This window comes from Talpa europaea, assembly GCF_964194135.1.
Source record: "Talpa europaea genome assembly, chromosome: 7".
NCBI lineage: Eukaryota > Metazoa > Chordata > Mammalia > Eulipotyphla > Talpidae > Talpa > Talpa europaea.
The window spans coordinates 23,511,083-23,523,197 of record NC_140074.1 but is presented as its reverse complement, the minus strand read 5'-3'; the positions used below and the strand labels follow the sequence as shown (position 1 = coordinate 23,523,197).

Here is a 12,115-nt window from a genome sequence, read left to right as displayed (position 1 = left end):
ACATTCTCTGTCAGTTATTTATTATTTACAAACTACCCTAAAACATGGCAGCTTAAAACAACAGTTTGTCATTTCTTATGATTCAGTAGGCCCTGTGTGGCCTTACCTCTATAGTACTTGCAAGAGATTCCACAGAAGTTTTTAATAGGTTAAGGTATTTAGGCCCAAGATCTAGAACTTTCCTGTTGTCATTTCTGCCACATTGCTTTGGTCAAAGCCACTCACAGGCCTGTACAGATTCAAAAGTCTGGGAAATGGATTCCTCCTTTTCATGAAGAGAAGTAGCAAATATCTGACCAAATTAGTCTGTTACAAATTATTTAGTAAATCCAGCATTAGTTTCAAGTTATCTTATTAAACCATTAAAATAATTTGAATGTATACTCTTTGCAGTTGTTAAATAATTGTGTTCCTCTATGGTTTTGATATGTTACATAGGAATTTTAGTATACCACAGAATTTCTATTAGAACATATGAAATAAAACATTTAAAAATATTAAAATGTTCATTTTATATAACATAAAATATTGCAAATTTATTATTCTACATGATGTCATTTATTTTCATGCTGCTTTAATACAGGATTGAAAGATATATTGAAATTTATGTGTATTTCTACTCTAGAATGCAACTAATGAACTCACTAAACAGTCATCTAATGTGAAGTCTCTGAAATTTGAACTCCTAACAAAAGAAGAGCACATAAAGGAAATGCAGGAAAAGTATGGTCTTATTTTTATCCATTGTATTTGGTGCCACCTAGTGGCAGTTAATTCTATTAGCCATTACACTCCAAGAAACAATGCCAACATGTTACAAATTAAGTTTTCCTTCCTTAGCTCATGTTTTGATAAAAGTTTAAGGAATATTACATATATAGAATGTCTGATAGGGATCTAATTAATATTTTTTAATTATAATAAGCACACTTAAAGTTAGATTTTCCATCTTAAACATTTAATTTTGAATAAATACAAATTAATGGTCATAAACAATAAACTTTAGACTGTGGTAATTACTTGACCAAAATATATGTGTAAGTTGATCCTTACATTTGATTTAAAGTGAAATTATCTGTATTTAAAATAACTAAGTGGTTATGAAAATTTTTACTTTATATGTATAACTATGAAAAGGGGCTTAAAATGCTCTCTCACTGAATCAAAATTATTTTTCCTGGGTCTTTTATAGCTATACTAGAGTTACAGGTTATAAAATGTTTTGATATAATTTTCGTCTATTATTTAAGATCTATATATATTAAAATAATTTGACTTATTTGTTCAAATCATTTACATTATGTATATATAATTTATAGATATAGAAATATGTATATATCATATTCATACATGTATGTCACAATATAAGTGAAGAACACTTAAAAGTGACATTTTGACAAAAAGATTGATTAATTTTTTAAAAAGAATTTCAATTTAATAAATTGACATTTATTTCTAGATTAAGAGGTATTCTTGCTTAATTGTTTAACAGTGAGAGTTCCAAAAAGAACATTCTTTGAACTCTGGCTCTTCCACCTGCTAACTATGCATCTCAATTTAATAGTGTTAATTCATAGTTTTTACAATAATCAAACGAGTTAGTATATAATATAGCAACATAGTAAGTGTTCAAATGTTAACTATTATTCTTATTACAGCAATAATAACAGCAATGTTGCATTTACCATTTTATACTAATATGTTATCAAATGATGTTTAATCCCAAATGTTACTCAATTACCAGCTATTGTGCTTAATTTTAGTGTCTTTATAAAATATCGTAAGACTTTACATTTGCTTATTAAAGTATAGAACTGTTTCTTACAAATACCACTTTGGTTTTCCCTAGCAAGCAATACTAGAATGCAATTTTTAAATTACTGAAATAGTATTGTGTTATATAACATTATATAAGTTTCAGGTGTGCATCATTGAGATCAACATATGTATATACTACAAAAAGTTCTGCTAAAAATTCAGTTTTAACTTTCACCATACCATTGACCTCTTTTTCCCAATTTGGCCTCTCCTCCCTTCTGATAATTTTAATATAATAATTTTGTTTTCATAAATTTTATTACTGTTTCTCAGCTCTTTTATTTTTATATTTTAATGCATAGTCAGCCCTATAATTGCCAAGTTACAATTGGATTGTATATTTTAGAAGTATTCACATTATTAATAGAGCAATATTGGATTCTATGCAATTATTTTATTAATTTGTAATTTCATTAATATGTCATTTAAAAATTAAAAGTAGGCAGAACATTAAAAGTACCTATAACATTGGATAATATATAAGATACCTTCATTGTTAAAGTACTTTCTATCACTCTTGATAAAAACATCTTTTTTTTCTCTTTCAAGAATGTCTCGAATGGAGAGGGATATAACCATGAAAAGACATTTGATAGAAGACTTGAAATTTCGACAAAAAGTAAATTTGGAAAGTAATGAGAGTATTAATGAAATGTTAGAAAGTCTTGAAAAAAAGGTAGCAACTTTTATTTTTCATATAAAAAAGTTCCTCATGTATTTTTTTCTTCAATTGAACATTCAGTCTTTTTTTTAATAAGTTCTGTGTTTATTTATTTTTTATTTTTTTATTTTATTTATTTATACAAGCACTGGGTACAGTCAGAAGCGCGGGAGGGTGAGAGAATTCACCAGAGCCAGAGCGGGGAGCAGAGCAGGCAGAAGGACCGAAGTACACTGCTGAGGGGAGCAGCGGGCGGCAGGAGAGGTCTGCGCGCCATGTGGGACCCTCCTCTGGTGGCCGGGGAGCAGCCGGGGATCTAACCGGCGCTGCAGAGGCTGCGGGCAGCTTCGCAACCCAGAGCTCGACCACTGTGCCACCGGGGAGGTCCTGAACATTCAGTCTTAATAAATGTATAGAAAATAGTCATTGGACATATATGTACTATTACATAAGTACATTATGGACTCGAAATTGCATCATTTACTTTAAAATTCTAGATTCTAAAAATCTCATATATGATATAGCTATACATTTTCTTTATAAATATACCATGAGAAGGTCATAAAGTTTAATTTTTTAAATCTTTAATATTCCTGTGATAAATAACTATATTTTATTTAGCATTTGGTTTCATTGTAAACTATGATTTATAATGATAGAAGCAAACATTTTTTATGAAAGTGATAACCAATGGCTATCAGAAGTTTTTTAAAAAGTATACTTAACACAATTTGTTAAAAGTATATTTTTTCCTTATATACACTTAATTCAGTATACTTAGGAAGAAAGTTTCATTTTAAATAGCTATATAATATCTGATCCCAAAATAGAAATCAGTAATTTGCTGACTAAGAGATCTTTTTTGTGCTATTTGCACAACTCATAAAGCAGCTTGTGCTTTGGCATTCACTAAATGTTACCCACTCCGGAGAGAGCATTTCCTGACTTTCCTTGTTGGAGATAAAAAAAAAAAAAAAGAAGAAGTAAGTATTAGCTCAGATGGATTTAAAAGAGAAGCATTTACAGGAAAAAACAAATGCACATGAATTTTCTTTCTCTTCCACATACACGCCTAAATTTTAATTACTTCCATAGGTTTTTGCAATGTTACCTTTTAAGTTGTGCTTATTTTTAAACTTCAATATTCACTTCAGATAAAGCCTTGAAATCCTGTATGAGTAATTATATATCTTTACTGCATTAACAGAAAAAGAAAAACTATTTTTTCTGTTATTCTTTCAGATGTGTGATAAATGTTATATTTTTAATTTTCTCCTAAAAAGTATATATTATATTGGAGAGTACAATGGAAAGTTTTCTAATTATCCATAATTTGACTTGTTTTAGAATAAAAACTTCATAATCAGCAATTTTTATAATTGCTATCATGAAATGAGTTCTGCAAACAACATACTTAAATTTGATATCATCTATGAGAAAATAAATGAAATTAGACTTATTAACGTATTCATTTGTTTTTTGTTGAAACTATTATAGTATACTACCTACTTTTTTTTTACCAATAATAATTATCATTATTCTTCTACTGTAGGTGAAGACATTAACTGAAGAATGTTCTAACAAAAAGGTTTCAATTGATTCATTAAAGCAAAGACTTGCTGTTGCTATAAAAGAAAAGTCACAGTATGAACAGATGTATCAAAAAACTAAAGAGGAGTTAGAAAAAAAGGTAAATTTTCAGGACATTTTAGAATGCATTAAATTAGAATATAACATTTTTTTCATTTCTAAAGTTTTCATTTTTTTCCTCCCCAAAACAGTATAAGCTATTGAAATATTTCAGATAACTGCAAAAAACATTTACATCTATGCATGAAATACTAAGAATTTGTTTAGCAAAAGTGTTGTGTTAGAGAAGTAGATTTTGTTTGACTTGATAACATCTAATAAATAAACCATACTAAGAACTGACACTTATACAAATGGATATTAATTTTTTGGATTTACCTAAACTTATAAACTAATTAAATATTTCTTAGCTATATCGGAGCCTTTGGTCTAAAATAACTTCCATGTTTTTAATAAATTGCAATTTTTAAAGCTCATAAAGAGATGAAAGTAGGCACTCAGGTCATTTTTTTGAAGTAAATTAAAACAGCTATCATTTTACCCAAATAAAGTTAATGAATATTTAGAGTATTGAAACTGTTTATTTGGAATATATAACTCTTCCAAACCTGATTATGAATTTTTTTTTTATTCTATGATTACTGGTCTTTTGCAGGATCTCAAACTTAATCTCTTAATATCAAAAGTAAGTGAGACTGAATCAGCATTGGCAGAAATTGAAACAGCAGCATCTAAGCATCTTCAAGGATTAGCATTGCAGAGTGAGCAGGCCCTAGAAGGTGCACAAAAGAAACTACTTTTAGCCAATGAGAAAGTGGAAGAGTTCACCATGTTTGTGAAGGTTTGAGTTATTTGTGATTTACTAATGTTAGCACTTTATTTCAGGCAGCGTAATCATTGACCTGCTTCAGGTAGTTTGGGGAATACTCTAGTTTTTTTCTACTTTTCTAAGCCGTAAAACATTTCCCTACCCTACTTGTCACATTTTTCAAGATTTCTATCTAAAAGATTTATTTTTATAGTTAAGTTAAAATTTTTCTTATTAATATTATTGTCTTAATGTCAATTTAGTTATAAAAAGTTATTAGTCACTGAATCAATATGGGGTTTAAGATGAAAGAATTAAGTCATTTCTGCTCTACTCTCCTTTCAAAAAATCACCTAAGCAAGAACAACCGGAAACTTGCTCCATGTTCATTGAAACTAAGGGTCATGTGTGCCCCAGTCCACAGTCTGTCTAGAGTAGAGGGATGATAAATGGCTTAGCAGAGCAGCAGGAGGACCAACTAATGTGCCTGCAAAGGGCATACCATCTTGAAATGGTCTGAAGACTGAAGAACCCACGAGAAGTCCAGGAACTGACTGCACAAGGAAGCACCAAAGCTGATGATGATGGGAAAGGGGCAGGTACAGAACTAAAAATAGGTGTTTTTTTGGAAAATCTTTATAATTTTTTATTCCTTTGTTGATTTCTTCATTGACCCAGCGGTTATTCAGAAGCATTTCATTCAGTTTCAACGTGTTTGTGTTTTACCTAGTTTTCTTCTTTTGGTTGATGTCTGACTCTAAACCATTGTGATCAGAAAAGATACTTGATATAATTTCAATTTTGATATATTTTTAAGACATGTTTTATGTCCCAGCAAGGCTAGATCCTTGAGAAGTTTCAGGTGTACATGAGAAGAATATGTATTCATTTCTTTTGTGATGAAAGGCTATGTAAATGTCTATAAATTATGACATTATTTTATTTGAAGTCATTATTGCCATGTTTATTTTCTGGCTGGATGATCTATCCATTGATGTAAATGGTGTTTGAAATCCTTCCTATTATTGTGTTGCTGTCAATGAGTTGTTTTAGGTTTGTTTAAAAGTTGTTTTTTATAGTTAGGTGCACCTGTGTTGTGTGTATAAATATTGATGACAAGTCACAACTTGATGTATTGGTGATTGTATGATACCTGTCTTTGTTACTAATTACCTTTTTTGACTGAAAGAGTAATTTATCACGAGAGGATAGCTGTTCCTGCTTTTTTCTCTGTTTTATTGGCTTGAAATACCTTACTCCAGTCTTTGACTTTAAGTGTATGTTTGTCTTTAGATGCGTGGTAAGTCTTGACTGCTTGTATCAATGGATTATGCTTTCCATTTTTAAATCAAACATGTCATTTTTATTTGTTAAGTTTAGACCATTTGTATTCAGGTTGATTACTAATATGTGAGGCTTATTTACTGCTATTCTTCCTTTTGTTTTTATCTTTCTATTATTTCTTTTCCATGTGTCTGTTTTTTCATTTGGATGGCTTTCGCCAGTGGCTCTCTTAGTTCCGTCAATTCTTGTTTTTTTTTTTAATTTTTTTTTTTATAGAGGCATGTTTTATTTGTTTGTTTGTTTGTTTTGTTTATATATGCACTGGGTACAGTCAGAAGCGCGGGAGGGTGAGAGAATTCACCAGAGCCAGAGCAGAGCAGACAGAAGGACCGAAGTACACTGCGAGGGGAGCAGCGGGCGGCAGGAGAGGTCTGCGCGCCATGTGGGACCCTCCTCTGGTGGCCGGGGAGCAGCCGGGGATCGAACTGGCGCTGCAGAGGCCGCGGGCAGCTTCGCAACCCAGCGCTCAACCGCTGTGCCACCGGGGAGGCCCGGTTTCATCAATTCTTATTCTGCATGTCTCCATTCTAGATTTTTGTTTTGTGCTTACCATGAACTTTGTAGCAAACTTTCTATACCTATAATAGTCTTTTTTGTGTGCTGGTATCACCTCATCGTCATTGGGCTATACAGATTCTGTTCTTTTCTCATTCCCTTCAACGTTCTGTTGTATCATATTATTTTTATTTATGCTTTTGATTCCATATTACTGTTTATCGCCTTGCACAGGATTTTGTGTTCTTTTGTCTTTTCACACAGAAAATCTTCTTTTAACACTTCTTTGTAAGGCAGGTCTGTGGTGGTAAACTCTATTAGCTTTTTTGGGGAAAATCTTTATTTTTCCATCATATTTGAACGATAATTTTACAAGATAAAATATTTTTGACTGATAGTTTTTTTTTTCTTTAAGAATGACGTATAGGGGCCTCCCCAGTGGTGCTGTGGTTGAGCGCTGGGTTGCGAAGCTGCCCACAGCCTCTTGGTAAACTCCATTAGCTTTTTCTGGGGAAAATCTTTATTTTTCCATCATAGTTGAACGATAATTTTACAAGATAAAGTATTTTTGACTCGTAGTTTTTTTTCTTTTAGAATGACGCATAGGGCCCTCCCCGGTGGCGCAGCGGTTGAGCACTGGGTTGCGAAGCTGCCCACAGCCTCTGCAGCACCAATTCGATCTCCGGGCGAGGATTCCACATGGCACACAGACCTCTTTGGCCACCCGCTGCTCCCCTTAGCAGTGTACTTCATCACTCTGTCTGTTCTGCTCTCCACTCCGTCTCTGGTGAATTCTCTCACCCTCCCTCGCTTCTGACTGTACCCAGTGCTTGTATAAATAAATAAATCTTTAAAAAAAAATAGTATGACGTAGAAATATGTCTTCTAACCTGGAGAGTATGTGCTGAGAAATCTGATAAAAGTTCGAGATGCACTTGAATGTTACATTCTTTTTTTCCTATAACAGCCTTTTATATTTTTATAAGTACTTTTTTTTCATAGCTTAACTATATGTTTTGGTGAAGGTTGTTTTGTATTTAGGAAATTTAGGTATTATTTCACCTTCCTGGACATCCATGTTTAATTCTTACCTTAGGTTTGGTAAATTGTTAGCTATTAGTTCTTTAAATAGCATCTCTGCTTCATTCTCTCTTCACCATCTGGAATATCAAGTATCCTTGCATTTCCTCTTCTAATGGCATCTGATAATTCCTCATCATTTCTTCATTTTTTCTAAATCTTATCTCTCACTCTCTGTCCACTTGGGTCATTTATAAATTTGTATATTTGATTTTAGAAATTTTCTTTCTGTCAGCTTAAGTCTGCTTAATATATTTCCATATTTGTTCTCATTTCATTCAGTATCTTTGTGTGTGTGTGTTTTAATAGCCATCAGTTTCTTTAGTGAAGAACTCTTTCTGTTCTTTGTTCTCTTTTCTAAGATACTGAAGGCACCTTTCTGTGTTTGATTGCCCTTGTAGGTACTCATTGAGCTTCTTAATGATTGTTATTCTAACATACTTTCCTGTTAGATCCTCAAATTTGTGCCCTTTATTTAGGTCTCTAGACTTCTTTTATCTTTCAGCTTCTATCTTTTATTTAGATGTTCCTTGTTTCCTAGGCAAGTGTGTTACCTTACTTGCTTTTTACCAGTTGAGGCACTATGTCTCTACTTTTGTATCTTCTTTGCTTTTCTTTATGACAGGTGAGAGAGAGGTGGTGTTATCGGGCAAGGTGAGGGGCACCCTGGAACCCCCAAACCTGCCTGCTCTAAGTAGGTTTTGCCATCCACTGCATCAAAACAAAACATACTGTAGTATGGAAAGGAACTTTAATAAAATTAGTGTGCAATAAAGAGAAGAAAAGGGAAAGAGTAGATAAAATAGTTTTCACCTGAAACACCCAATGTTACCCATCCCCTCACGGCTAAATGCCCAGCCAAACAGGGTTGGCTCAAAGCACGATCACTGAGGCCCAAAAGCCTGCCACAAGTCTAAGGCACTTTCTGGTGGGACTATAAGAAAAGGGCAGAAGGGGCCAGACAAGTCTGGAGGGAAAAGAACAAAATCAAAATCAAGATAAATGCTTCCATTGTTAACCTCCCCATAGGTCTGTCGCCCACATCTGTTTCAAGTGTCTTCTTCCATGTCCCCCAAGTCCCTGATACAAGTCCAAGGCCGCGAAGCAAACACAGCTTTTCACATGTGTCTCTGCTCCATGTGCCTCCTCCAGGTCTCCTCCTTGCTTCTGCCATCTTTCTTCCTTCTTCCATTTTCCTCTCCAGCTTCTTCTCAGCTCTGCCTCCTATGGGTAGGACAGGGAACCTGGAACCTCTCCTTTCCCTGGCACTACCCTGGTACAGTGGGAGATTGTAGTTCAAAGGTTTGGTGTCAGTCTTGGTGGAAAGAAAAGACTACTTGAGGTGGAGTGTTTTACGTTGTCTCTTCGCTCCTTTCTCCAAAGCAAGCACTTTTTACTGCTTCACAAAGCCCAAATTCATGGGCCCAACTTCCTTGCCATTCCCCATCATGATGATCATCAGATGTCTCTTTCTGATTTCCCAGCAGGGAAGAGGGAGGGAATTCTGCCACCCACACTATCAGAAGCCTGATTCTCTGCTACTGAACCATCAGTCCCAACCCCTGTGTGTATATATGTCTGTACTCCCCCCAATGAAAAGATTTACCAAAAACATTCACCACATATGGTCTGTGTACCACACTGTGTACATTCCCTAGCTTGTTTTTCTCACTACATGGCTATTGTCTTAGCCACAACTCCCTTTGCCTCTCCCTTTTCCACTCCCACAGCAAATGAACCACCAGCCTCAGAGCAGAATATCCGTGGGTCCATCCCTTGTTGCCAGTGATGAACTGGTGAAATTTCCTGTGAGTAAGATTTATCTCTTCCTTGTTGTACTCAGGAGAGAGATTTAGCAATACCTCCCTATTCCACCATGTTATGGGAGGAGTCCCTCAAATCAGTATTTTTTTGTTTGTTTGCTTCCCTCTGTAGATTTATTGGATAGTTTGGAATCTCTAAAACCCCTGTAGAGAAGATACTCAACACTTAGAATATTTCAAAATTGCTTCACTCCCTTAGGTACTTTTTCCATTAGCTAATGATTGTATGTATAAGTAATTACTGCCCTGTGCTTATAAACTAAATATAATATGAAAGATAATTGAATTTTATATAAAATTGGAATGAATATTAATATATATAATATGCCATATTCTTCATTCCTCTGAAATTAGGAGCTTACAGCATTTTTAAAATTTTTGTTTATTTTTGCATAGAACTGGAGTGTAGGGCCTCCCTTGGTGGTGCACACAGTTGAGTTCAGCGCTGTGAAGCTCTCAGCAGCCTCTGCAGTGCCGGTTCGATCCCGGCCGGGGAGGATCCCACATGGCATGGCAGACTTCTCCTGTCTTGCCCACTGCTCCCCTCAGCAGTGTATTTCATCAGTCTGCCTGTTCTGTTCCCCGTTCTGTCTCTGGTGAATCTTCTCACCCTCCTGTGCATCTGGCCTGTACCCCGGTTCTTGTATAAATAAATAAATAAATCTTTAAAATAAAAAAAGAAAGAAGTGGCGTGTAGACCAGAGGTGTGGGGGGATGAGAATATTCACCAGAGCCAGAGTGGGGAGCAGAACAGGCTGCTAAGGGGAACAGCAGGTGAGACAGGAGAGGTCTGCTGTACCATGTGGATTAGCTCCCTGGCCAGGGATCAAACTCAGGTTATAGGGGTGATAGTGCTGAGACAACTCCTAGGTCACCAGGGAAGCCCTACAAATAGGAGCTTACAGCATCTTATTCTAGTGTTAATGGTACTCCATTGGGAACAAATCTTTTGCTTTGTTTCTTTGAAAATTATAGATACCTTGGGAGTTTTCTTATTGTAAAAAATATCTACAAAATGAATGGAATAAAACATTTTATCTTTTTTAACAAAGGTTTCAACTGGTGTAAAGTCAAACCAATATTGTTTGTCTCAGAGGACCCTAAATGATTGCAGAGTATTAATTTTAGTAAATCTAATTTACCTTTCCATATTTAAAATGTCATTTTCTTCCAGATGCTTGTTGAATAGTTTCACTGTTTAACTTGTGATAAGTATTTCCATTGAACATTGTCAATATTTATAATGTAGAATCATGGCACTATTTTACTTATAATTTAGAATCACTTTTATTAAGAATTTTAGTTTTGTAAGCCTTTGTTTCTTGTTTTAAATTCTACTTAGCATTTGATTGCATTTTTAAACCAAGATAGAAGATAAAATACACACTTATAAGATCTACTTAGAACTTAATTATTACTCCTGAAATATTCTTTGAGTATGTTCTTTAAAAAAAAAAAAGTTATAGCCAGAAATTCTTCAAATAGAAGAATGAAATTCATAATTAGATATCTGAGTATTATAGTCTTAACAAAGAGTCATGACTTTTGTGATAATGTAATGGTTGTACTTTATCACATAAAGTAGTTTAGCAAAAATTTTCTTTTTAAAAAAACAAAATTTTTTATTTTTTAATTTTTATTTATGATCAAGGACATGAATGATATTTTTTTAATTTATTTTTTTTATATTCCCCATACAATTGCATCCCCCTGATTTTAACCCCAATCCCTCTTTCCCCCCCCCCCACAAAGTGTGTCTCTGGTTCATAGTTGTTTGTTGATTTTGATTTTTTTCTTTCTTACAGTTATTGTATAACACTTTAAATGCCTTTTTGTTTTTGTTTCAAGTAGATTGTAGCTAATCTGAGGGAAAGGATTTTGCCATTCATTATCCTCAGAATACTGAGTCGTAATAGGGCTCATTAAACTCTTGAAAAATTGATTTTGTATCTGCTTCAAGAATTGTCCTGGACACATAGTCACTGCTTAGATTGAAGATTCTGCAAAGGCAAGAGCTATGCAGGTTCCTTAATGAGCATAATTAAATAATGCACTTAGTTCCTACGTTAAATGTTATGATCAACAGGACTCATTCTATGCAGAACTTATTAGGGTACTATGTACACAAAAGTACTTAATAAATATTATTAGTAGTATTAATAGTAATAATGTTTGTTCTGGCCCTGTTGTGGAATCTGTGTTCCCTTTAGTCTTTTCATTTATTCATATGGCACAGCCAGATTATAGAAGAGGTGGAGTAGCCATCTGTTCTAGATCTAATCCTGAGTATGGAATTTTGCCCTGGGGTAAAATCAAGTGCTTTGAGCATCTGGGCTGGATATATGTGGCAGGGCTGAGACTTTGAATTCTCCTAATAATGGAATAAAACACACAAGGGAAATTTCTAGAAGTATTTGCTCAGTTTGATTTAGCCCTGATAAGACTTGTTAATATGCTTGTATGTGAGGGTCATATGCCAAATTCCATCATCTCAAT

At 34.1% G+C, this 12,115-nt stretch overlaps 1 protein-coding gene across 1 annotated transcript in view; it reads left to right on the top strand.

Annotated features, from left to right (window-relative positions):
* Positions 1–12,115, top strand: part of CNTLN (centlein) — a gene marked incomplete at its 5' end in the record, with an annotated part of 238,450 nt that overhangs the window by 209,024 nt on the left and 17,311 nt on the right. The window contains 4 exons of the mRNA XM_084239276.1: positions 626–723; positions 2,368–2,494; positions 4,032–4,169; positions 4,725–4,910. Of these exons, the coding sequence (XP_084095402.1) occupies positions 626–723; positions 2,368–2,494; positions 4,032–4,169; positions 4,725–4,910 (549 nt within the window). The remainder of the gene's footprint in view (positions 1–625; positions 724–2,367; positions 2,495–4,031; positions 4,170–4,724; positions 4,911–12,115) is intronic.